At 38.4% G+C, this 27,983-nt stretch overlaps 3 protein-coding genes across 3 annotated transcripts; all 3 read left to right on the forward strand.

Annotated features, from left to right (window-relative positions):
- Positions 1 to 1,878: 1,878 nt before the first annotated feature.
- LOC103715872 (ethylene-responsive transcription factor 3-like) lies at positions 1,879 to 3,101 on the forward strand. Its single transcript, XM_039118044.1, has one exon. It carries the CDS (start codon positions 2,094 to 2,096, stop codon positions 2,757 to 2,759), a length of 666 nt encoding a protein of 221 aa, XP_038973972.1. The 5' UTR covers positions 1,879 to 2,093; the 3' UTR covers positions 2,760 to 3,101.
- A 7,536-nt stretch (positions 3,102 to 10,637) lies between these two features.
- On the forward strand, positions 10,638 to 14,516 carry LOC103715880 (NOI-like protein). Its single transcript, XM_017844655.3, has 4 exons — positions 10,638 to 10,739; positions 13,057 to 13,626; positions 13,836 to 14,039; positions 14,132 to 14,516. The coding sequence occupies exons 2-4, from the start codon at positions 13,093 to 13,095 to the stop codon at positions 14,165 to 14,167; spliced, it is 774 nt and encodes a 257-aa protein (XP_017700144.2). The 5' UTR covers positions 10,638 to 10,739; positions 13,057 to 13,092; the 3' UTR covers positions 14,168 to 14,516.
- An 856-nt stretch (positions 14,517 to 15,372) lies between these two features.
- Positions 15,373 to 27,092, forward strand: LOC103714098 (EH domain-containing protein 1-like). The gene is made up of 16 exons (XM_008801235.4): positions 15,373 to 15,541; positions 15,730 to 15,809; positions 18,024 to 18,092; positions 18,185 to 18,242; positions 18,351 to 18,403; positions 18,500 to 18,542; positions 18,622 to 18,683; positions 20,651 to 20,764; positions 20,938 to 21,040; positions 21,148 to 21,197; positions 23,465 to 23,593; positions 23,678 to 23,929; positions 24,101 to 24,180; positions 24,453 to 24,579; positions 24,661 to 24,804; positions 26,549 to 27,092. The coding sequence occupies exons 1-16, from the start codon at positions 15,457 to 15,459 to the stop codon at positions 26,732 to 26,734; spliced, it is 1,635 nt and encodes a 544-aa protein (XP_008799457.1). The 5' UTR covers positions 15,373 to 15,456; the 3' UTR covers positions 26,735 to 27,092.
- The last annotated feature ends 891 nt before the right edge of the window (positions 27,093 to 27,983 follow it).

Raw genomic sequence — 27,983 nt, forward strand, 5'->3', positions numbered from 1 at the left:
GACCACACGGGCCACTCGTCTCACCCCCACTCTCTTTTCCACACCTTTCTTAATAAATTAAAACAAAGAAATCTATTCTTTTATTCTTGGCTTTCTGAAGGCTGGATAATTCTCCTTGGAGCCTCTTGTTCCCGTTCAAAACCGAGAGCCGTGGGTGGGTGTGGGTGACTTATTCCCACGCCCTCTATTCTCTTATGAATCTGGGGACCAATTAATAAGAATAATCGGCACCTTTTATATAAAATATTTCTTCGCGAATATTACGGGCATATCCTAAAATCCATGACCGCGCTTCGCCCGCGTCGCCGATTTTTTTTCTAATCCTCGCCGACCAAACCAATCGCTCCATTTTATTTCCCCTGCACTTTTTCCCTAAAGATTTTTAAAAAAGAGAATAATTAAATCCGGGGTGGGCCTTATGGAGAGACAGCTGGAGACGCGGAGGGCATTTTCGTCATCTAGGGAAAACCGGACGCCGGCGAAGTCGTATGGCGGGAGAGTTTCGCGCGCTCGCGGGACGGCGCACAAGGGGCGCGTACGGGCCGTCCATTTTTATTTGATGCAGATCTTATTTTTTTAAAAAAAATATGTACGGCGGTACAAGCGTATAAGAACTTTTATGCGTATGTCTATCGACGGAAGTTTAACGTGGCCAATGCTTCCTTGTTTTCTCTTTATTTTATTTTTTTTAAAAATATGGTAGAATATTATTTTTCATCATCATGATCACATGCCCACCCACCTGCGATGCAGTAGACAGCGAAATTTATTTAATAACCCACCAAAATGGCTTCAAAGCCCGGGGCCTGCCTGCCCTTCTTCTCTACCAAAACTACCATGGGGTCTGAAAACCCAAGACCGACCCTCCCAACCTCCAAACTTATGTTTGCATCAGTGTGGACAAGTATTAAGCCGTTAGATCGTTCTTCTCATGGAGGGGATTCTAGAATCAATTTTAGTACGTGTTTCCCCCACCTCATTCTTTTCGAATGATTGCTTGTGCCACCATTGTTTCTCACAAATACCAAAGAAAATAACCACAAGAGTATCACATGATATAGTTGATGGCAAATTTACCTTTTTTTTTTTTTATTGAAACGGATGTATCATGGTATGAATAAACTTAAAAAAATTAAAAGATAATAAGTTTCGGAAGGCACCAGATAATTTTCTCTCTCCCAATCAAAGGGCTTCTCCAAAATGGCTAACCATATAAAAAATTATTCAATCTGCTGCTTCGTTGGCCCTTTGATATATATATTTAATATGCAAGGTCATAAATTTATCAAACTTTACCTCAAAGGTTCTTGCATCAACTCATGATGAATCACCATGATCATCACAATCAATCTTAGGTTGTTGGAAATTAGACATTAAGAAATGCTTGGGTTCAAGTGAAACCAAGTTTGAGTTGTCACACCTTTATTATGACAAAATATACATGACGGAGCACAATAACACAGTTGAATTTTCTCTACTAAAAACACCAGCGGAGAAGGTGGTAAATTTGAAAACCCGTAAATGCTGAGTCGCTTTTCATTTCTGATTATGTTTATCTTAATTTCATGTATGCATACAAGTATGTAGATGTAGTGCATAGAACTTATGCACTGCATCATGCATCCATGGACGCACGACCAGTTGTACTCCCCACCGCTCCATCCGAGCCAGCCGGTCCACACGGTCCAACCTCCGTCATCTCCGACGGAGACTCCACGGCGCGATTCCGGGAGCCCTTTTGTACCCTTAACGCTTCCGTCGGAGGGGGGTGGGGCGGCCAGCGTTTTGGCGGTAAATGAAAGTCAGGCCGAGGACGTTTCCGTCAATTTGAGGCGACCACATATCGAAGACAATTTTTTAAAAGAAGGGAAGGGAAAAAGAAAAGATGAGGGGTGGTAGAACAAAGCAATCAAATCGGCGTGTGGGGGCGCGAGCGCGAGAGAGATGGCGAGAGATCGAGACTCCTCCTGATCTCCTCTTAATATTAATAATTCCTCAAAGGAGAGGGAGGGAACCGGACTCCATCCCCACCCCCAAATCTCTCCCCCTTATCTCATCTGTGTCGGCTTCCGTCCTTAGAAGCCCGATCGGCGATGCGGAAGGGGCGGGCGGCAGCGACCAAGGCGATGGCGGTGCCGGTCGCGGCCGGCGCCGGATCGGCGAAGGAGACGCGGTTCCGCGGCGTGAGAAAGCGGCCGTGGGGGCGGTTTGCGGCGGAGATCCGGGACCCCTGGAAGAAGGCCCGCGTCTGGCTCGGCACCTTTGACTCCGCCGAGGACGCCGCCCGTGCCTACGACGCCGCCGCCCGCGCCCTCCGCGGCCCCAAGGCCAAGACCAACTTCCCCCTCGGTCCTGGCTCCCCTCTCCCCCCTGGGCATCCTTTCCCCTCCTCCGCCGCCGCCGGATTTCCCTTCCACCGCCGCCGCCACCATGATCCAGCCACGCCTCCCGATCTCCCGCTGCCGCAGCGGCCGACTTCCAGCAGCCTGAGCAGCACCGTGGAGTCCTTCAGTGGGCCCCGGCTGTCGGCGCCGCCGGTCCCCCTCCGGTTCTCCTCCCACCTCCGACGGTCTGCCAACCCTCCGCCGCCACCTCGCGTCCTCTCCGGCGACCAGGACTGCCACAGCGACTGCGGCTCCTCCTCCTCCGTCGTCGACGACGGCGACATCGCCTCCGTCTACCGCCAGCCGCTGCCGTTCGATCTCAACCTTCTCCCACCCCACGACGATGACTTCCACGCGACTGCGCTCCATCTCTGATGCTCGATTCCACGGCCGAGAAGAGACAAAAAAAAAGAAAGGAAAGAAAAAAAAAGGACGGTTCCTTTTCTTCTCTCTGTCTTCTTCCTATCATTCCCTACGATCTTTGTTTTTTTTTTTTTGCCCCTTTTTCCCCCCTCTGATCATTTTGTATGGGGGTTTGGGACCTGGCTTTGGATAATGGAAGGTATTTAGATGGTATAGGTTTCAAGATCGGATGGTGTCGGATTGGATCTGTGGTTTGTCTCGGATCTCCTCTCTTCCGCTTTCTTTGTACAAAAGGATATCTGTCTAATTTGATGAATGAGAAAGAAAACTAAAACACCTACCTAAGTTGATTTCCTTCTTTTTTTTTATCAATTTTCACATATGTTCTTTTGGATCTCATGTTTCTTTCCATAGATTTCACACAGTCAGATAAAAATTTGATTTTTGAATCCCCATAACATCAAAGTTGTTGCATTTCATTCTCTCCTCTCTCTCTTTATGGGGTTGGAGGGTGGGGAGATGGATTAGCTGATGAAGAGAGAACGGCCAAAAGATTCTTACCCGGGGTGTGTGTGTGTGTGTGTGTGTGTGTGTGTGTGTGTGTGTGTGTGTGTGTGTGTGTGTGTGTGTTTCATTCTCTCCTCTCTCTCTTTATGGGGTTGGAGGGTGGGGAGATGGATTAGCTGATGAAGAGAGAACGGCCAAAAGATTCTTACCCGGGGTGTGTGTGTGTGTGTGTGTGTGTGTGTGTGTGTGTGTGTGTGTGTGTGTGCGCGCAAATTTTTGAATCCCCATAACATCAAAGTTGTTGCATTTCATTCTCTCCTCTCTCTCTTTATGGGGTTGGAGGGTGGGGAGATGGATTAGCTGATGAAGAGAGAACGGCCAAAAGATTCTTACCCGGGGTGTGTGTGGGGGGGGGGGGGGGGGGGGAGATCAAACTTTTGGCATGGAAGGGAATGATCGAGTGTTTTTTGGAGCTAGTTCTAAATTCCAGTTCATGTTCTTTCTGGCTTGGGTAACATCCAAGCTACTAGCTACATCAATGGTCCAATGGCAAATTTAGTGATACATGTTGCTTGTGGATTTATGGTTGCACTAGAACCTATATATTATGCTTTGAAGAAATGATACCAATGTAGATTAGAAAAGGTGGATCAGAACTTAATCAGGAAATTGTGATTGAGATTAGTTTGGTTGCAGCATGGTGTTCTCATGTTCTGTGGGAATTATAGGGTCTGTTTGAGATTTTATTCGATTATTCAAACTTTCTATTCGGTTTCAATGCTGAAGGACTTTAAAGTTGAGCACATCCTCTTAGTTTATCAAGATCTAGGAGCTTATAGATTCTAACATCTTTTGCTTGGGCTTATGTATTTTTGTTTGGTTGCCGATGCTAAGGTACTAGCGGCTTTAGATCATCACAAATTGATGGTATATGACTGTCCGGATTAATCTTTGGCTATCTGTTATCTTCAGATTATTCTTTGTTCTTCTGCCATTTGACATTTGTGGTTGGTTTTAGTTCTTTGCAGATTTCCTTTCTGCAATTTTGTCAATGCCGTTGTCCGGCATGCCTTTATATCCGCAATCAACAATGATCTTATTTCATATCAAATAACAAAGTTGGTCCAATTAAAAATTTTAATCGTGATGCTATTTAATCATTTCCTCTATTTGTGATCTCAATCATAGTCATATACTATACAGCTTGCAAGCTTTACAGTCTAGTAAGAATTACAAATCACTACATCATAAGTAATAAAAAAATAATCAATTAATAATATCAGATAACTGGATATTGTATCAATTGTCGGAAAACTCATATGTTACTTGCATATAAGTTCTTATTATCATCTTTTCAAATATATATATATATATATATATATATATAAAATTATTTGTTTAACAATAATTTTTTAAGTCATGTAATCCATTTTTATTAGTTTGATTTCTAAATTTTTTATCAATTTTTTTTTTTGATTTTGAACTAAACAAGATCATAACTTAGTCCAAGACTGATACCAAGACTTAGTCTAAGATTAATATTAAGATTGATACCGTACCATGTTATAGCTTATGATGGCTATCTCACTCGTGGTGGCTTTCCACGCATAAGTCCGCAGAGGCTATCCTACTCATAATGGTATTCCACGCGTAAGTCCGTGGAGGCTATCCTATTCATAGTGGCTTTTCATGTGTAAGCTTGTGGAGGCTCTTTATGTATCAGCCTATGAGCGCTATGACAAGATTAGTCCAAACCATATCTTATCCGTTTGATTTATTTATTACTTTTATTAATTCAATTATCACATATATAATTAATTATTCTCAAATTCAAAATATCTTTGTTCATATAATCATATTCTCAACTTCTAATACATATACTAACCACAAATATATGTGTACTGAAAATCATATAAAAGCATATTATCATATGCCAAACCGATACAAATCTCATGATGCAAATCCAGCAATACAAACCAATAAACATATATATAGGGATTCTTACTTCTATCGCAATCCAATGCAGTTACAACGCTACCAATCCATAGCTAACATGTCCAATCAATTTAATTTTAATATAATCCCAATTTATTCCTTATTAATCACTCGCTATATTAATGAATCAATTATTTAGTAATTACCTAATTTTAAAGTTCTAATATTGGAATTATCCATATTCTCTATTCTTTCTTAATTGAAAATTAAAATAATTAAAGAGTCAAGATCTTACCTCAATTTAAAAATTAGAGTATAAGATCTTGTTGGACTTTTTTTTAGTCCGGATGACTGCAACCAATGCAAAACCAAAACTGACTATAAAAATAGATTCGTATAGGAAAGATGTACGAGATCAACTAGATGATAACGCCCAATTGTTCGAATCGATTAGCACAATATAACTCAATCCATTTGATTAAGAAACATATATCCAATCGAGAAAAGGATAATAGACTAGGGTAATCAATTATGGGTCCAATGGTAGCTGATAATAGCTAGATGCAAGACGAATAGGGTCGACTAGGTAGAGTCAGTTCGCTCTGGCCAATCAAATTAGTCAAATCATGAAACGAGAAAAACCATAATATAAGTAACACAATAAAAACTAATGATGATAGAGTCTAACAGTGTTCGGCAATGGTCGGGGTAAGGCTAGCGCGCGAGTGGTTGCAACGACACTGGTCTAGGACTCTTTAATGGGGTCAACCAAGTAGTAACATCTGGGTACTTGGATTGATCAGATCTGGTTAGTCTAATAAGTCAATTCAAGAGTCAGGCTAAAGTATAGATAGCTCAATCAAGATTGATGATGATAAAATTCAAACAAGCTCAGTAAGTGCAGTGGTGGGGGACTGGCACGCCGCCCGACGACTATAGACCAGGGCCTTTCACCAGAACTGACCAAAAGTCCCCCTAGAGACGCCCTTACGCTCCTAGAGAGAGATAATTCAAGCAGAGAGAGAAACAAGAAAGAGTAAGGAGAGAGGAAGAGAGAGGAGAGAGGAGAGAGAAAGAAGAGAGAAATTGTCTTCGTCTTCCCTAAAACAAGGGAGAGCCGGTTTCTCCCTCTTCTTTGAGTCAGGGGGTGGCAGCCCAAGGGGGTCGAGCTCTGGTGGCAGTGGCCAAGGGTGGTTTTTTGATCGCAGCATCGCCAGCGACGGTGGTTGGCCGGCGCAAGGAAGGAGGAAGAAGACTATGAAAGAAATATGGGATGATCCACATCAATCTCGGCCAAGATCATAGTCGATCCGCTGACCGACGGCCATATGATCTCAGAGCCCTTGGAAGGTGGCAAGGGTTGGCCTATTTCAGCGGCCGACGACGGTGAAACTCAGAAGAAGAAGCCAAAATAGGGTCCTATTTCGGATCAAATCCTGGCGATTTGTTGGCTCAAATCAACATGGCAACAACTCTAAAACTAGGAAAAGAAAGAGAAGGAGGCGCTGGGCAATTACCTCAGTCCAACGAGGTGCTCTGGCGACCCTTTCTGGCAATGAATCGAGGAGATTCAAAGAAGGATCGTTTATATCGGTGGCAGTCCTTGGCGATTCCGGTGGTGGAACTCAAAGGAGGAGGAAAATTAAATAGGCATGATCCTAGAGTTCGAGTCAAACTCAGATTGCTCTTAGCGAGTCTCCGATTCTGCCAGAATTAGGAGAGGAAGAAAACTCCGATCAGAGTCTTTCTCCGCTTGGATCGTGCCACTGTGCACTGTCGGGCTAAGCCTGGCCCTTCGGATCGGCCGACGAGCCTATGGGATTGGGTTGGTCACGGGCGGGCTGGGCCTGGCCACTCTAGGACGACCCACCAGCCCAAAAAATTCTGGGTTATTATAGCCTTAGCTCTGAGTTAACACCAGAGAAATGTTTGGTTGAAGCAAATTGGATTCTGGAATGGAAATGAGAATGAGTGACTCCATTTTAACCATTTGGTTGGGAGGAGTTTCATTTCTATTTCAATTCGAGAGGAATGAGAATGTCTTAAGCCTACAAAGCTCAATCCCCACTCTTTCTTAGCATTCAAATTTCATTCCCATTATAAATCAAACACAGAGGCATATGGCCATTCCGGTTCCTATTTCAATTCATTTCCATTCCAATTCCGATTCCAATCGAGAACCAAACATGCCCTAGGTTGCTTGGATTAAGAATTTGAATCAATTTACCGAAGGTCAATGTGGGGATGAGAGCATTAGTAAAATGCTCTCAACCTTCAATTGATTACACTGTAATCTTAAAATAGTATAGTTTTTATAACCTTTGCAAGCATAAGTTAAGCTGTGACTCCGTTCTCCTTAAGAACCATATTTCTAGATTCAAAACTTCTTGAGTCTCCTAAAAATGTTCGTTGCGGAAATTTACACCCTTATTTTGAGTAGCAGGGTACAACGGTTTCAAGTATCAAAGCAGGGGTGATGGTTCTGGGAGAGGCCATCACATCCTCAACTGATGGAGTAATTTCATGGAACACCATACTAGAATTTACCTATTTTACTTGTACAAGTAAATTTAACATTAATAACTCGTATACGATATGTTTTATAAAGATCTTTTTCGAGTCCTGACAAGTAACAAGCTGGATTTCTGCTAATCTAGACCAAGATCTCCATTCATACCGGATGTCCAATAGGAAAGCAGAGCCATTATTTGTGCCTTCTGGATTGTCCCTCCTTTCTCTGCTTTCCACATGGCAGTCGATGCCTCATCGAGCACAGACACGAACTTAACATAATGAGACGCCTATCTATTATGTAATGGTATCAATCTCCTATTGCCACATAGGATAAGAAATTAGACGAGGAATAGAGTGATAGACAGCATCATTCCTATCAATAAAAGACTAAAGAGATGGAGTGGCTATGATTCAGTAAAAAGCAAGAAGCCATTAGTACGAGTTTGTATAGTTCACAGAATGTAGGAGTAGGAGATGAAAGACATCACGGAAATCAAAACAGAAAAAAATTCATCAGTTACTGATGGAAATGTCATTGCAATTGACGATCGTCTTTATAAGTTGGAAGTTGCCTCAATGGTCATATCTCTCCATTTGGCAATTTCAGGTTTGGGATTTGAGTTTTAAATGGTGCATTATTTTCGCTTCCATTTCCATACAGTTTTGTGATATCTTATACTCGGACTCTGATTGATGTGTTAAGACTAGGACTGTATAGGAGGGGATAGGAGTATACGTTCTCGAGTATTGGATTGATCTCCCTCCTTTTTCTCTGAAAAAAAAAGAAGGTGAGGACCTTCTCAGCAGAATTTCTCTTTGGAACTTTAGAATCAGTATCAAATTCATATTCTTTTGTTGCAATCTTTTCTTTTAGACGTAATGTTTCTTAGTTATCAATATCAATAGGATCCGGATCATCTATGCACATCCTTGCTCTCAAGGAGCAAGAAATTGAACTCCCACTTCTTATTCAATTGGATTGGCCAAAGCATATGAGCTAGTTTTCAGAAGATAGGATGTTATCATGCCTATAACCATACAAGAAACAAACAACCATGTTTAAACATCAAGTCCTCTATCTACTTCACTTTCCTCATCAAAAAGAAGGCCAAATTTCATGATTATCCATTTTTTTGCCAAATATTTATTTAATTTGAGGTTGTAAGAGAAGGCTTCATTTATTTAATTAGGTCAGTGGATAGTTGAACTCCTTGGAACTATGCAACTTGCTATTTATTGCTCTATTTCCCACAGTCTTTTTAAATTTATTTTCCGGGTACACTGAGGCTCACATACAATTGTAAGGTATAAACAGAGAAAGGGCTTTCCAAGCTAGTTGGCATGTATAGAATTAGGACAATCAAAAGTCCAGTCAGGCATTAGAGCGAGGATGAGATTAAACCCAAATTTCTTGGTCCTAAGATCATAAAGGAATGTTTTTTTTTTTTTTTTTTAGTACACCGGCTCTTCACACCAAATATATGTGAGTACAATTAAGAAAATCAGAAAAAAAAAACTGGGCTACGCGTGCAGCAAACATCTGCTTGGTTCATCCAAAGAAAATCTTTCGAGTGATGCGCCACATAGGAGGCCACCCAGTCAGTAGTTGTGTTAACCTTCTGATCGCATGTGTGACCCTGAAGGAGCCACAACCCCTGCTATCTGCTGTATGTCAAGGGACAAGGCTTGCCTATCGACTCGGAGGGTCGCCCGCAGATCCTCTCGATCACAGAGATTGAGTTGCCCTCCAGGTGGATGCACTCCGCACCCAGAGCGCGCCTCGCGTACGAAAGGCCCTCTCATGCCACCCACAACTCCGCTCCAATGATAAATGTGTCGAAGATCCATCGACCGCCAACCGCCACAAACCTGGAGTAGTGATCTCTGATGATAAAGCCCACACCTCCTCTCGTCTCGCCCAGCATCAAATTTTAGTCAATTGCACAATTGCAATTACTATTTTGGAGCGTTTAGTCTCTGATCAATAGCTCTACCTCAATCTTTGACATGAGACACGAGACTCCCTTTCCAGAATTTGGAGACAATTAATCACAAAACATAGGCCAAAGATCCGCACACAAACAAAATCTTCATTCAACAAAGCATCATATAATAAATCCCGATGACAACTCCAACGTAGAAAATTAATAGCCTTAGCCGGCAGCAACACCTGGCTGGAACAAAGAGGACACGACTAATTAGGAGTCTAACCATTGATTAATAAGCTTCGTGTGCGTATTATGGTTAAAACCAACGTGACTCAAAACAACCAGAGAGCCGTCGAGGAGGAGGCGTATAAGATATTCCGGTCAGGTCCCAGTGTATTACGAAATGGACGATAACATTAACAAGATATTGACAAAAATCAAAAAGGCAAAAACAAGAGGATACAGTAAAGATGGAATTTATGATTCGATTTGCCAATCCTATACGCAAAGCTCTAAACAAGTTTGGGTTGGATATAAATGAGTTTTTGGTCATAAATAAATCAATTCATCTAGACCTATTTATTAAATACATTGTGTTTAAGTTTAGATTTTTAACCCGTTTAACTTGTTTAGTAACTAGGTCGTCGGATCATTATCTAATCCATTTAGTCGGTTTAAAACTGTTTAATCTATTTGAAATCTATTTAATCTATTTCTGGCTTATTTAATTCGATCTCTTGGCCTCTTCAAATTTATTTAAATCATTTAATTTGATTTGACTTGTTTAATAAATAATTTATATGGACCGCATCGAATTACTTGTTTAGTAAATAGCTTGAATTAAGATATAATTTTTAAATTTATTTAATAAATAGATCAGATTTTATACAGGAGGAGGAGGAGAATGAGGAGAAGGGTACTTGTTCGCGCGAGCCAAGTTGGTGGTTGCTGCCTCGTTAGTTCGCTCTCCGCACGTCACCTTTCTAGTAGACATAAAAACCATCGAATGCCACCCTTATGGTAGCCCATTTAAAAGGGCCGCAAGGCCTTTCTTCCTCTTCCAGTCTCTGCGTCCCTGAAACACCTGCTCTTTGGGATCACCATGGCTGTGAGTAGAACTTCTCTTTGGCTTCCGTTTCCCGTCTCTTGTTATCTTGCTTTGCCATTTGATTGATTAGGTCATTTTGACGGCATCTTTTTTTATTTTTCCCTGTTAGTTCAGGGTTTTTATTCTTAGCATGCAAAGGAAGTTGGTTATTCTTCGGCTGGGCTGTTTTTACTTCCTTGGCTGTTTTCTTATTTATTATTACTATGGTTTGGCAAAGTGATTTTGATATGAAATTTTGATGTGTTTTTTGTTGTTTGATTTTGGCATCTTGGTTTCGCTTGATTAATTATGTGTTTATATCTCTGATTTTCACATTTTGAGACATCGACAATGAAAGTCATGCTTTGTGGCAAGCAATCTGCTTCTCTGTTTTATATCGGGTTATTTGTGTGTTTCGGGGGCGATGGAGTTTCATTTAAAAATACAGATGCAATTTATTGTTTATTGCCATGAAAACGTGTAGCATCTTGTTGATCATTACATGCAGTACTTTCGTACAATCCAGCAACCTAGTTATTATCCTTTTTATTTAAATCATTACAATGAGTATGTCTCAACTTGCATATTTTCTTGCCTAGTTCTGTTTTGTAATTTTTTATAAGTAAACTCTGTGGTATGTTTCAATGGTTTTTGGTTAGTTATAATTTAGGTAGTTTGCTATGCCTAATCTTTTGTTAACAAGATGGGCATGTAGCTTTATGACAACAGAAAGCTTACAGCCAATGGAACAAGTGTCATACTCATTGGTCTGTATTCTAGGCTTTTTTCTTTTTTCTTAATTCAAGCTACTTGTCATTTTTATCTTTAATGATAAAAAAGAATGCTGTTTAATCTTCATGTTTCGGATATTCTAGACATGTCAATTCAAAAAAAAAAAATCATGAATCACAAAAAAGGTACAAATAAATGCTTGAGCGAAATCTTAATCAGCCGAAAAAAAGTTCCAAACTATTTGTTTTGAAAACTGAACATGTATAGAGGTCAATGTCCGGCATGGCTACAAGGCCAAATTTCCCCCTTTCTAGTTACTTTGGTTGGTACACGTCTTCTGGTTGCTAGACTGAGAAGCATGTAGAATCAATAAACGATGTTCATTTTTGAACATGCTTTGGGTCTTCCTTCTGTCCCTTGTGCCATATCAAACTTGAAATCCACTGGGAAGAACAGTGTATTATTGTGGACCATGGTAGCTTTGATCAAATAATGCTTTTTGAGCTGGATTGTTTGTCTGGTCAGGATAACTGCGTATGTGGCAAACTTTTGGAAGTTCAAATGTCTAATTATGTAATAACCCAGAACCTCATTCAATATGGCTGGCTGAAAGGTATTATCTGGGTTTCTTGATTCTATATAAGTACTCAAGATCTATCCAGCGAATAACTGATGTGGGATTAAATACACGTCCACACGGGTCCTCACAAATTAAGCATAGAAAAACCATGGTTAGCATTGATTGTATGGATTGTTGATTAGCATCAGGCATTAGCTTACAACAAGAATATGGGGGTTGATTGTACAGTCCCTAAATATGGTTGTTATGCATGCTTCAGCTTCGTTGCCTTTTTTATTTTTTCTTTTTCTAAATGTACATCAGATGTAGATTATTTCATTAAAGAGATCTCAAGAAAGAAGTTTCGGAGGATGCCGCATAAATAGATGCCAAGATTTAGAAAAGATGTGTTATTGCATGGAAGATAATTAGATGCGGATATTGATTCGTCTAGAGAGATCTCCAGAAATCAGAACTTATTCCAAACTGAACGGTAGCCATCCAAACTGATTCGTCTAGAGTGAAATGAATGGTAGCCATCCAAACTGATATTCCCAACTGTTCGCCATCCTTATTCTTCAAAATGCCTGAAAACCAGAAGCCAGATGTGTAAAATTTAAGCCCCCGTTGTAAATTAACCAAATCAATTGGGATTTGGTCAAGCTATGTCATAGGAATATCAAAGCTGCCTCAGCTAGCCAATGCCTGCCCAAAGAAGTTTCTTGAGAAATTCTTGCCCACAGAAGTTGGTTTCTCACATCGACTGTTTTATTATAATCCGCATGATCTCTAATTTGATTGCTTGCCTTTCATATCGTTAACATTCAAAAAGTTAATATGCACTACATGGAAGCTTTAGTAATTACTCTTTAGCAGTCACATGATTCCATCATTTCTTTCTATTTATTAATATCCAAGTTTCTCCTCCCAACCTCAGTTAATTGTGATTTCTGTACATAGTGCACTGACTGCAACACTGTATTTTTCTGTCATGCAAAATTAGCACGTAATTTCTCATTGTAAATTCCTTTCATCCTTTCATGGTAGGCTTAGCTGACTTATTTTCGAAGTTCAAAGCTTCAAATGGCTAGCCATTCTCATGTACCAAAGTTTGGAAATTGGGATAGTGAAAACATTCCATATACTACATGTTTTGAGACGGCGCGCAGAGACAAAGGTGGCGGATCAAAGATTTTTAACCCAAATGATCCTGAAGAAAATCCACAAGCTTTTTACAATCCTGCGACATATGCTCAAGATAATCAACGTAGTGAAAAACACCATAATGATACACCTAGCGATTATCGTGGGGTGAAACAACATCGCAAGAAGCATCGCAGCAGGGAAGATGGTGAATTTCAGGGATACATGGAAGCGCCGCTGCACCAAAGATCTACTTTTCAGAGAGTTAATATGGGTACACAGAGCAGCAGCTGGAACCGTGGAAGCAGTGTCTCGAAGTCCAGCAGTGGTAAGAGCTACACTAGTAACTCACTTCTACAACCTCGGCATCGTCGCATGTCAACTAAGGACTCAGCTGAAGGTAGCCATGGCTTTTCACCATCATCGCTGCATCATGCTACAGCAAAAAACGGAAACTCTAGAGAAGGCGAGGCTGTAAGTAAACAGTTGTGTGTCATTTCTATAACTTTATGACTTGTTGCTGCAACTTGAGATTATTTTGAAAGAAAGAGAAAATTATGGATTGTTAAAAGGTATAAAATGCTTGAGTTTTAATTTCATGCAAACATGATGCTTCGTACTGCATAATCTATATGCAGCAGCTCAAATCATTTAGCTAACTTTACTGTGCTCTATTTTTACAGCAACAACATAAGGCCCCATCGGTGCCGAGATTTGGTTCTTGGGATGAGACAGATCCCAAATCAGCCGAGAGTTTTACGGTCATATTTAACAGAGTTAAGGAAGAGAAGCGGATGGCTTCAACTCCATTGCCGACACTTCCAGCTAAGCTAATAACCTATCCAGCAGCGCAGAAGAACTACAGTCATGCTTCGTCAAAATCAAAGGTATCTGATTTTAGGAGATATTGACCAAAATTTCCAAATTACATGTGGTTTCTTGTACGTTTCTTCATCTCATCTTTGTTATCCTTCTGCAGATGTGTTGCTGCCTATTTCCTACTGCTGCAGAATGATGATCATCAACTGCAAGGGTGTGCAAGCTTCTCATCTGAGTTTTACGGTGTACTCTTACTGCAGTATTTACTGATTGAAGTTTGTGTGATATAGTGATCATAAACCTTGATTTGAGATCATTTTCAAACAAGAGGACGTACAGCATCCACTTAGAGGAAGATGAAGAATAGATGAATAAGTTTTTCTCCCCATCTGTCTTCAACTGACTCTTTTTGATTTATCAGAACTAGCATCATCACGGAAGGTATCCTAAGAAAGAAAAAAAACCTACATGCCTTTCTAGCATTACTGTTGTAAGAAACTATTTCGGCTCATTTTAACTTTATTGTGGATTGTAATTCAGCTAGCAAAATTCAAGTAGTCTTTCAAAAAGGGTATAGCGTAAAACGAAATGTTCTGATTGTGCCTCTGCATCCTTCCCACCGGTGCAGGATAACTAAGGAAATCATCGTAACAAATTTTGGAAAGTAAGAAAAAAATTAATAAAAAGTATGCAAAAAAAAAAATCTTCAACACTAGGCGGGCGTGTGTAAATTTAATTAATATTTAGCAGTAGATCATAAAGGTACAATCGAACCGAATCGAGTAGTTAAAGTTCGAGTTCGACTTAATTCAAAATGTTTATATTTAAAAATTAATTCAAAATTGGTTGAGCTAGTTTAAATTTAATTTGATTAAAAAAAAAAAAGGAGAGAACGGACCGATTCAAATATCAACTAAGCCATAGCCGAACTTACTATAATTCATAATTAAAATATAAAATAATATAATATTATATTTTAAAATATTGATCAATATATGTGTGTGTATATATATATATATATATTTTGCTGACTAGGTTCGTGGGACCTCGAGTCAAATATTCTACCACTCCAGCTTGGACCCGAGTCGCGGGGCTCCACGCCTCCTCGCAGCGACGAATGGCCCCACGAGCGATGGCATCCCGATTTAAACGCCGTCAGTACATTTACTGATTTACCCCCTAAAAAATGCCGTGAATACAGGACTCCACCACGTAGGAGGCCATTTGACGGCCAATAGACACCAGGATCCCGATCAGACGGTAATGATGAGCCATTCGATTTACTTCTAATTATAGCACCGGGGCTTCCTAACTTAGCATCGCCCACCGCCATTGGCGTGGGCCCGTCTCAAGGAAACGACTATTTTTTTAAAATCCGCCAACGTTCTCATGCGCTCCTCTCCTTTGAGTCTTCTCTTTCGGACTCTCGGTCTTGTCTCTTTCTTTTTCTCCTCCTCCGTCGTCGCCTTCGCCGTTTAAATATCTATGGATTTGGTGACGTCTCCGAAGAAATCTTGCACCAGAGAGCAGCAAAACATCTACCAGCAATGGTTCTCCGTCGCCGATTCTGGTCCTCTTCTCCTCCTCCTCCTCCTTCACCCCGCTTTAATTACTTTATATTATGTTCCGATGATGGAAACATGAGGGGAGGAAAGCAAATTAGGGTTGAAATTCTTTTAAGATTCCAGTAATCAATCCAATTTCTATGTATTCTTACCTATTAGTTTTCTCAATTTGTTTTTCTTTGGTCCTTTTTAGATGGAGATGGACGGGTGACAGGTAACGATGCGCTCAAGTTTTTTGCCATGTCTAAGCTCTCCAGGCCGGAACTTAAACAGGTTTTGAATTCTGTCTTCTTTTGTTCTCGGGGTTTCTGAGTCTTTTCCTTTGTTGTTGCTGTTTTAATTTAATATATTTTGCTGTTTTTAAGGATCTTTGCATTTTTTAACACAACCAGACCGATATTTCTCATGGTCTAGAAGAATACGTCGCTATACATGAATAAGAGCCACCTCCCAAAACATTATTGGGCGTCACGATGCCAAAAAGTTTCAAAAGATTTGTTCTTGAATCTACATATTGTGTTGTTACAACTGCTGTAATGGTGTATAACGACCTACAACGAGGGATATAAGGGAAAATGAGTTTTGCTAAATATATAAAAATTATTAAAGAGTTTTACAGAATATATAAGACGGAAGACCTACAACCTAAGCCCAAGCTCATCTTTTATTTCTGATAGGAATATAAAGGTTGATAAAATAGATGTTACAAGTTGGATCTACAACATTGACCCTAATCTGGGCAAAAATGAGGGCTAAAAAAACAAAGGAGTTGGTAAAAGAAATAGCATTTGGTCAAGAACAAGCCAAAAGGCAAACATGCAAGTTTACAATCCACTAATATAGGATAAGAATAAGAAAAAAAATTATCCCAAACAATTTTTTATCCTCTTTTATAGCTTCTCATCAATCCTAATGATGATCTAGAAACCCTAGCATGCTTCTTCGACTATAACTGTCACACCTATGTTTCAAGAAGGGGTGGAAAAGTTGTTGGGCAAAATTCTTGATTGTAATTGTTCGGAGAAGTCCTAGAGAAGCATAGAAGGGGACGGCTGCACAATATGTAGCTCATCCATCAGTTTTCCAAGGAGAAGTCGATTACTGGTCTCCTCACTGGGAATAAATATCTACAAATGATAATCCAAAATGATGTTGAAGTTAGAATTAAATTCCATAAATGGTTATATATTTTGCCAAAGGACATTTCAAACTATTACCTGCATGGGATTATGGTAGACTCATTAGGGTTTCAATGCCTTACATTCTTATCAGCTACCTGAGCTTTCAAGCAAAATTTCAACTACCCATCTAGAGGTGGGCGAACAAAAGTTTTGCAATGTATCCAATTTGAACCTAGTTTCTTTGTGAATAACTTTTTATGCCAGCACAATCTCTTTCAAAATTAACACTTATATCTTTTGGAAGTAGAACATGGTCTTTTTGCAATGCTTGGTATGGATTGCCTTCTTCGGAGAAAATTCTTATATTCTCTCTCATAGGAGTCTTTATTGATCTATTCGACAGTGCAAAATTCATTTGCAACTTTAATACCTAAAATCCATTGACTTTGGAAATCAACACTATTAAATGCACTGTGTTTGCTGCTCAGTGAAAATCGATACCTAAGCTTTTTAAGGTTGCCAATGGCACATTCTGGATCTCTGGAAATATAACAATAGACTTGCAAGTAGGTTATAGCAACTTGAGACGGGATCAATTGCAGGATCAGTCGGCCACCGATATGTGCAAATTAATCCATGTATAGGTTGTTTATTTTCTTATTCCTTGAACCTAATAACCACTAAAGCCCTAACTTAATCTTAGGTTTCTTATAAACAAAAAAATTTGTAATAAGGAATTAAATATCATTTAGTTACATCCTAACTGTTTGCCCTTATTTTATTGAATATCATATTTATTACTGTATAAGCCATAGTCTTATGGTAGTTGACCTTTATCTTTTGCAGTTGGTATGAATCAACAGAGAACTGGCTTAAGTTTATTATCTGGTTGGATACATCAACTTATTGGACCTTTGCTTTGTTTGCAATGGTCTTGTCATTAGCTCTCTTAGATATTGTATAAGGACGGAGGAGTTGAGCGTGTACTTAGTCTTCTGCTTGGACTAAAAGAGCTACAGGATGTTTTGTCGCTAAAATTGACAAACTGATGGTGCACTCTTATTTGGAACAGATAGATGTTTATATGCAATACTAAAAGAAGTCTAGCCTAGCTTCCTAAGAAATAGGAAACCATTAAATTTTGAAGGGTTGAATTAGTAAATAGTAAATCCAGATATCTGATTGGGCACTTGTCACTGCATAAGCTGGTCTTTTCTCATTCAAGCTAGTCTTTTGATCTTTTCTATTTTATTCGTCATGATTAATAGGTGACAACCATTGTCTCTTCTCTTGCGTAAAATATATTAGATTATTTGTACGCTAGTATTATTTTACAGAACTTTTTACCAAAACTTTTTGTCTGTAGGTGTGGGCCATTGCTGATTCTAAACATCAGGGATTTCTTGGCTTCCAAGAGTTTATTATTGCGATGCAGGTTTAAGTTCACATTTGTTTTACTTTCATGATTTGTAGTCACAAGAAAGTTGATATTTTATCCAGTCAATAATTATTCTTTGGAATGTACAGCTTGTTGCGCTAGCACAAGAAGGGCATGAGATTACTCAGGATGTCCTTACTCATTTAGGTAAGAACTGAACGAGAAAAAAAATGAAAATTTGATATTCCATGATTATGAAAATCATGCTAATTTTGTTATTCACTTTGTACTCATGAATTTATTTATCCATGACAGACTTGGAGAACATAAAACCTCCAGTGATGGAAGGTTTGGATATACTTTTAGCTGTATGTCCGTTATTCTATATCTCTGTTTCGAATGCATAGTAAATCTTCAGTAGGAATTATTAATGCTCTTACGTATTTTTTCTGATCATCTTATAGAAAAATAAGCGTTCACCAAAGAGAAATGATCCAAATGTAGATGGTATGTAGCATATTTTCTCATGGTGCTAAATATTGCTAAATATAGTACAGTTATAGGATTGTTTCTGCTGATGATGCAGAATCTCCTCAAATCCAACCACCATCACCAGCTCGCTGGTTTAGCTCAAAATCATCAAAGAAGGTATCCTGTTTGGCCCTTATTGTTTGTTTTTGTTTTTTCCTTTCACTAGCATGTTGTATAGTGGCATTCTTCATAGTAGGGTTTTGTTGGGAATTTTTGGTCCCGTCATGGTGTACTTTATTTTATCTTCAAAGAATTTATGGCTCTATAGATCCTTCTCATGCTCGGATGGCCATGAGGATCAGTGGAGAGTTCATGCATCCATAGGTCACAAATAATTGCAGTTCGACCAGTGACATTTTACATATTTTTTGTTTTCTTATGTTGAACTCCTACTGTAATTCCTGTACTTATAAACAATATTATCCTGCTTCATTAGGAATAAATTGATGATGAGTATTATGAGAATTTGGGAAGTCTCTATTTCAGGATCCAAGCATGGGGACTAATCTTATTACTTGTCATCTCAACATTTCCATTCTAGCATAAGTCTGCAGGCTATGCTGCCTAAGTTTGCATTTGGAATTGGACCTGTCATGCTTATGGAATATTAAGAGTGTGGGAACTCAGAAATGTCATTAACAGCATAGTTCTAATTAGTAGATGGGAAAACAAAGATATAATAACTATTCATCTTTGAATGATTAAATGACATTTTCTAGTGTTTTCTAGCAAAGTTCACCATCTTGGTACTGGACCCCGTACCAGTACCATCCTGGTACAATATCAATATGCTCAGTACATTGTCGGTTTAGTGTAATTGACATCTAGTATGCTCCCTATACCATGTACCAGTTTGATACCCCTAAGGTACGATACACACCTAGTACACACCAGTACTGACTGGTGCTTATGACTAGAACTATTAGATGCCATTAATCCAATCAGCCAACAGATTGTATTCAAATATTATACAGAAAATAAGTTGGAACCAAGATGCTTATGAGATTATTCCACAAATGAAGCAGTAGTTTAAATGAACCTACAACAAAAGCTTATAACTTGACTAGATGCACAGCATAGGAAATATTGAATTGAGAGACGGCGTGAGGAACCATCCTATCGGCAACCTGATGGTAGCCAGTAGGTTTGAGAAGCAATCTGCTACGTTTGGTTTATGATTTAATATGAATCTCAGACAGGCACTTTATTGCAGGAGCTTTCCACTTCTACCTTGGCTTAGTTGGCTATTGCTTCCGAGCTTGGAAGATAACCGTGGTCATACGTAGACCTCATGAACAACCTTTTTTTTTTTTCCATTTGAGTGAAATCTCATCAACAACTTTGAAGAAATAATATGTTAAGGTGATCCAGTGGCTTTAGAACGACAACCGAAAACAATAAGAAGGTGAAGGATGGTCATTTTTATATCTTGCGTGAAAGTCTTCATGCAATCAGTGTTAACTACTCGGTCACTGAGTAATTCTTTATTATTACTTTGTCACAAATCAAGCTTTCTGAAGCTTGATCAAAACATTTAAGCAGAGTTTCCTTGTTGCAAATGAATTTGTGGGAATACAGGTTATCAACTAGAAGTGGAAAATGATTTGAAGTTAGACTGCAAGAAATCATAGATTTTGAGCTCTTTAACTTTCTTCTGCTATGTTTTTAAATTGTTACCTTAATATATCCATTTTGGCTGTTGTATAGCATTTCTCTTTGTCAAAACCTATGTTATCAACACTTATCGTATACACATGTCACACAGAAATAGTGATCTAACTGATCATATATGCGAGCATGTTAAATCTGGTGACCCTCTATGGTAGCTTATTGGTTAAACATGCAACTTATAATCAAATAGTTGCTTTGCCTTGCGAATGCCAATTTTATTCCATATTTTTACAGAGCTAGCAAATCATGATGCAGTTAAAAGATGAATCAAAACTCATTCTGGTTCTTGTTGGTTTATTTACGCGGGGGCATGTCTAATCCTAGCAATTTCCAAGAATACTTATGTATCTGTGCCATTTATCTTTATTGATTTTGTTTCAAATTATAATCTTGTTATAATGCTTTGCTTGTAGATACCTTTAAAATCAGTTACTTCAATTATCGATGGCTTGAAGAAATTGTATATTGAAAAATTGAAGCCTTTAGAAGTTACCTACCGATTCCATGATTTTGTTTCTCCTTTATTGGTAAGTTATAATCCCTTGTTCCTTGTATATGGGTAGATAATCTGACAAGCTGCTATTCACACACCAAACTCTAGGCACTTCAAGGAAAGTTGTTCTTTTTTTTTAAAGTTTAGTACTAAATGGTAAACATCAGCAGGTTCTGATGTCATGTTCATTACTGATTTCTTTTGTAGACAAATAGTGATTTTGATGCCAAGCCCATGGTTATGCTCCTGGGTCAATATTCTACTGGAAAAACAACGTTCATAAAACATTTGCTAAATTCTAGCTACCCAGGTTAGTGGAATTCTACAGTTTATTTCTGACCTTTTATTTTAATCTTTTCAAAATATTTCCAACAGAGAATGCTCATTTCCATTTTTCGTAATTATCACTTTGTGCAGGTGCTCATATTGGACCAGAACCTACAACAGATAGATTCGTTGTTATTACAGTAAGTCAGTAATATTTTAGATATATCTTCCTGATAAGGCTATTATTAGTGTTCTTAGTTGAAATAATCTGTTATATGATTGATCGGTATGTGACTCAAGCAATTTCAGTATGTGTTTGCCCTTGACCTTTTATTCCAAAATCAAGTTTCCTTTCCCTGGTCGGTTGTAGTGTCAAGACAAATGAGTTAGACATTGTTTCATAACATATCATATATCCTAGGACCTTTTTGGTAGTCTCATGTTGAAACAATCAAAATTTTATTTTTGAAATTAAAATGTTCACAAAATCATGTGGGTGTATTAAATCGTTGGTAGTCTAACATATGACAATAATTTTTTTTAAAAAATTGGACCTTTCGGATACCAGAGCTTGTCACAACAACAACAACATTCTCTGAATATATTTGGAATCAAATTTCACAGTCCTGTAACTTAATATTGGCCAAGCTTCTGAAATGACCCCAATTTTGGGTTCGGTTAAACTTTTTGATTTCAGTTTCAGAGGTTAAGATGAAAATTCAAAACATGGTTAAGGTTTGCGAATTAATGTGAAACTTTTTGATGAGAAAGAGAAAAGAAACTTTTTGATTGCAGCCTGATGTTGAGAGAGAAGAAAGGCTTTGAATTTAACCTTTTTGAAACAGCCCCTATTGTTGTTTTTGTAGCAGACAGCAGATTACAGGTAAAGGTTTAGTTGATAGAGACTAAGATGAAATGTAATGGACTTTCTGGCCATCCAGCAAGAATTCTTGTTTTTTCTTTCTTGCATAAGATAAGGTCTGACAATTTCCCACTTAACATTTTTTTTTTCTTTCTTTTGATGAATGGGTCCTAAATGAACTCAAATCAGTAAATCAAGTCTAACTAAATTATTTCAGAAAGGAAGGGGAACCAGCTGTTACTGGGAGTTCGGTTATTTTGAACTAAATGGAAGTTGTTACTCCTTATTCTTTCTCCTGTTTGCTTTCTTTGCCTCCCTCTCCTGCTCCCTCTTTTCATTGTTTCCTTCTTTTCTTTGTCTGCGCTTCTTGTTTTGTAAGTGTCTGTATGCATCAATACGTAAGAGAAGTGGACCTAGGTCTGTCCCATAGCAACTTTAGACTATTGAACAACCAACTCCGATAAACTTTCTGTAAGGACCCATGCGGGCGTGTATTTAGTCCCACATCGGTTATTCGCTGGGTAGATCTTGGGTACTTATACAGGATCAAGGAACCCAAATAATACCTTCCGGCTAGCCATTTTGGATGAGGTCCTGGGTTGTTGCAAATGGTATCAGAGTAGACCCGGCCCATAACCAATGTGGACTAGAGGACACTGCAACACGGATCTATTGGAGCTGACCACGGGCTGATCGTGGTGTTTGTTATTAGATTCGAATGAATTTGAACCCTTAGTCTGACGAGGACGTCAGGACTTGAACGGGAAGAGTATGTAAGGACCCGTGCGGGCGTGTATTTAGTCCCACACCGGTTATTTGCTGGGTAGATCTTGGGTACTTATACAGGATCAAGGAACCCAAATAATACCTCCCGGCTAGCCATTTTGGGTGAGGTCCTGGGTTGTTATACTTTCTAAAAAACTTGATGCCTGCAGTTTGGCATGACATATCAAATATAACTACAGAGCTGATTTAAGGCTCGCTAGAAGATATCTACATAGCACCTGATCAATCTCCTTCAGGATTGACCTATTCCAAATATGATTATAACAACTCATTAGAGAACTTTAACTCAGATTTAAATCCAAGCTGAAAGATGTCATCCGATTTTCCTTGAATGTTGCCTACGAACCCCAATTTCTGTTCCTTTTTGTCATTAGTTTGAATTATGTATTAAATCAGGGCCATTAAACTTACACAAGTCAGAAAATGTAAGTAGTTCAAAAACATGTTCTTGAACCTACACCTTATCCCTTGGCCTATATGGTTTAGAAACCCTAATTTTCTACCGCAATTCCTCCATATTGCTTGTCTTTAGGCCAGGAATGAAATGAGACCATATTCACATTTCAACCAAAAAAAGATCTGTATTGGATGGTAAAGTTTATCCCCTTTATACTAGCACCAGGTAGCTCTAGACCTAGGCTATGTCAAGGTTGCTTTGTCTGGTATTAATGGTTATCACGAATTATTTTCTGAATCATATGTGCTGGATTTTTGGTTGTTACAACACCAAAAGAACCTTGTTTTAATGACCAAAATCATTCTAAATGATCTTCAATGAGCTTTATTCCCAGTGTACTAGCTTTTATTTTTCTTATGCAGTCAGGACCAGACGAAAGGAGCATTCCTGGGAACACTATTGCTGTGCAAGCTGATATGCCTTACAGTGGTCTGACAACTTTTGGAACTGCATTCCTATCAAAATTTGAGTGTTCTCAGATGCCGCATCCAGTATGTTTCTATCTTAGCCTTAAGAAGGAAATGTGTTTCTGTTAATTTGATTTAAAAACTAACTGTAACCCTTTATTCGTGAAGCTGCTGGAGCATATTACTTTTGTTGATACTCCGGGGGTTCTTTCTGGAGAAAAACAACGAACCCAACGTAGCTATGATTTTACTGGTGTTACATCATGGTTTGCAGCGAAGTGTGACCTTATGCTTCTCTTGTTTGATCCTCATAAACTGGACATCAGCGATGAGTTTAAGCGCGTCATTGGATCTTTGCATGGCCATGATGACAAAATCCGTGTAATTCTGAATAAGGCAGATCAGGTTGACACCCAACAGGTGCAATGTCACGGCTAACCTATGTGCCTTTTTGACCTCAGCCTATACTCTAATGTTGCTATTTCTTATTCCATCATTTAATATCTAATTTTCAGTGGTTATATCACTTTCTTTGAATAATTATATTCTGACTGCATTTCAACCAAATGATTTTATGGCACAATATCTCAGCTTATGAGAGTGTACGGTGCATTACTGTGGTCACTTGGGAAGGTTCTAAACACCCCTGAGGTCATGCGCATTTATATTGGGTATGCTCTCAGACATAATTTGTTCATCTTTTTGTCTTTAATATAATGCATTTATGTTCTTTTCTCAATATTTGTTATGAAAGAGGGATTTTATGTTGTTTTTTCCCATTGTTCGGTTACAAGATTTCTTCAAAAGTATTTTTTCCCTTAAAACTCAAAATTCTCCTTTGTGTTGTTATGGTGCAAGTTTTACCATCAGAAAATGCTGGATGAATCTCTTCAGTTCACTTGTGCATGACATTATTCTGACGGAAACTGTTGAATTTTTTCAGTTCATTTAATGACAAACCGGTAAATGAAGCAGTTGTTGGCCCAATTGGAAAGGAGCTGTTTGAGAGAGAACAGGAAGACCTGCTTTCTGACTTGAAAGATATCCCCAAGAAGGCTTGTGATCGCCGTGTAAGTTGGGTTTTATCTTGTTTGGTTCGTTTCCTTGATATGTCTACACTTCCTTGTAACTATCACCTTTTACAATTGCAGATTAATGAATTTGTTAAGCGTGCAAGAGCAGCCAAGATTCATGCCTATATAATCAGTCATCTAAAGAAAGAGATGCCTGCAATGATGGGCAAGGCTAAGACTCAGCAGCGACTCATTGATGACCTGGAGGATGAATTTGCAAAGGTGGTATTTTGCTCACTTTATGCAACCTCTGAAGCACACCTTAATAGTTCTTTCTCAGTTTTGGTAGCTTATACTTCTAGATGCACTGCAGTAGTTTTGTTGGGCAATTTTACATTGAGGATAACTAAAGGGTTGTCTCTGAAAATGAAATATTGGAACATTGTTCTGCAAGTAGGTTCCCATGCAAGGATTTAAATATCAGTGCATAGTGGTCTGTACCGATTGTATTGGATTGTATTGGCAAGGTACTAGTGTCGGTGCTCCCCTGTATTGTTACCATATTGACACATGTCTAGTACCATCATTGTTTCTGTGCTGGCACATGGACGCTTTGTGTTTCACTATGGTATCATACTGTACTGGTCCTTAACGAACCAGTAAGGTGCCAGTACCAGTACTATAAACTTATCTCCTTGTCTGAGGGGGTTGCTATTCTATTGTGATCAATGATGCTTTGATATGTTGTTGAGCTTCTCTAAAGGATTTGAGCCTTATCCAACAAACAGGAAAAAAAAAAGGTCATGATGGTACCAAACCACTGATTGAAGGCTGCTTTAGATACATCCATTCTTGCGGTTCATTTTCCCTTATTGTCTCATCAAGTATAGCAGTGACCCCACTTTGAAATGCAACAAAAACGAACATTATTGTTCCTCCATTAAATCTCTAACTAACGCCCTCTCTTACCCTTGCTCACCATGATTATTTTGCTAAATGTGCATGTCTAAAAAACAATATATTTTATTTTACAAAAAATCTATGAACAACCAGATAAAGATACAAACTATGATTAAAGCTTAGCATTTTTGCTCCATCCTACTATGGACTTCTCATATTGGTATCATTTTTTTTTATCAATTTTTGTTCTTTGAAATCTAATCATCAAAATATTAGTAGTTCAAGAGGAGTAGAGATGCCTTACTGAATGTCTTATGTTTGCTGCAATACAGAATTATTTGAGGACATCGGTGTCTGATAGTAAAGCAATCTGATATGGCTTGTGACAAGGAGCAACAGAAAGCTTGCACCTTGCACAAGATGAGTACAGCAGAAATAAGGATGTTGAAGTGTATTTGATTAAAGGCTGGAGTTTAGAATGACTAGATTAGAGAATGCATAGTATTTGTGCTGTTAAATCAGTCTTGGAGAGTTGAATAAGATAATTCCGGCATGCACTTTGTAGATTAGAATAGGCATAATGGTAGTGTCATGGATCTTCGTCAAACAGCTATAACCTAGGAAAGACCTGGCTGGAAATGAAGATAGAAGAATGGCCCTAAATTGGATAAGTATTACAGATTAAGTTTTACCTTTCCCATTTTTCAGTTTTCTTCTAAAAGTCTAGATGCGTGGCTTTTTACTATAGGATGCTTTTTTTTGCCTCCTTGCATCACTTATGCCACTTATTGCTTATGGACATTGACTGGTACATCTAAATTATTTCAGTTTCATCTATTCATATTGTCTTTATAGTTTAACTTGTCTATTAATGATTTCTTTTGAGTATGAATATATGTGAATTATTTGAATCCATGGATTAAGTTCTCTTTTCTGGTACTTCTTCTGGACTTTGTCTGAAACCATAGTCGAATACTACTGAATCAGCAAATCTAGTTTTTGTTTTTGTGCATGTTTATTTGATTATCATTATGCAAAATCGGTTTGATTTCATACAACTGCATTAAAATATTATCTATCCTGTAATTTGATGGACTTGTGGATTCTAACAAGTGTCATTTAATAGGTTCAAAAGGAGTTCCATTTACCAATAGGTGATTTTCCCAATGTTGACCACTTCAAGGAGGTGCTAAGTGGCTACAATATTGACAAGTTTGAGAAGCTGAAGCCAAAGATGATACAGGCTGTGGATGACATGTTGGCATATGACATCCCAGACCTCCTGCGGAGATTCAGAAATCCATATGACTGATGATTGCTTTCATCTTTGCATACAATATGCTCCTTTGGAATCCAATTGGCATGGAAGTATGCCATGCAGATGATGGTGGTCTGTGCGCGGCAAGAGCCATGTATAGTTCGTGAATGTTCCCTTTTAAATTTCATTTTTTTCAGAGAATTTTTGTAAAGTTAATCAAAAAATAAGTCCCTGCAACAAAATATGATATTAGGGATGATAAGTATTTGTAAAATCTCTTGGTAAAATTCATTTATTGTAAGCCTGGGGAGTGTAAGGTATAATTTTGGCCATCTTATTTTCAGTATCTGAATAGAGCTGTAATTAATCTGCCTATATCTGGACTCTCGAGAGGTTGAATAGTGGAATATATTAAACTCACTTTGTGGCTGAAATTTCGTCCCCTTATGATAAATGCTTGCACTAATGGTAATTTTGAACCTTTTGGGAAACATTTTCTGTTTTGTTGTTCACAAACTTTTGCCATATTGCTAGGAGCATGTGTTCAGTCGATTTTCGAGGAAAGTTGGACATCTCAAGACCGTGTTTAGTGGGCGGAATAAAGGCTCTTTATCCCCTCATTTTGTACTTTTTTTTTCCTGCCAAACACTATTTTGAGCATCTTGAAATAGAGTCATATCCTGACATGAAATAAGTGGGAGAGAGAATATAACTGTATTCTACAATTTTGGTGAAACAGATTTATGCTGGAAAATACGAAAAAAATGTTCTAAACTTTCAAAAAAAGGGGCAATTTTGTGCTTATAATAAAATCTAAATCGTTATAAAATTCAATGCACATTCAATATATGTACTGATCCCTTGCATTTATCCTTCAATGAAATGAAATTCTTATGCCGTAGAATAAGTCCATTTCCTCTAAATTACATTGTCTGTTTTTTCTATATGATTTGTGGAAACTTATCTGAGGATTCGATGCCGTGGTTGTTTTCATATATATGAGGTCCATCTTCCTCCATTGTTATATGTTATCCTCAGAATTTTTTCCTTCACCTGTTCTATTACTTTGTGTTGCTTTCTTTTTCTGTAATTTTTATTCCTCGAGTTATCATATGGGTAGATATTCTTCTCTGTTCTAGGGCGCTTCAATGGCTTTGAATGTTTACAGCTGCAATTCCATTTAGTATGCAAAGTTATAAGTTTTCTTCTCTTATTATTCAGTTCATCAGGGAGTGAGAGCACATTTAGGGGCTTTTTTTAATTCACGATCTTCATTATGTGTTACTATCTACGAACGACAGGC

Source organism: Phoenix dactylifera, unplaced genomic scaffold (genome assembly GCF_009389715.1).
Source record: "Phoenix dactylifera cultivar Barhee BC4 unplaced genomic scaffold, palm_55x_up_171113_PBpolish2nd_filt_p 000299F, whole genome shotgun sequence".
NCBI classification, from domain to species: domain Eukaryota; kingdom Viridiplantae; phylum Streptophyta; class Magnoliopsida; order Arecales; family Arecaceae; genus Phoenix; species Phoenix dactylifera.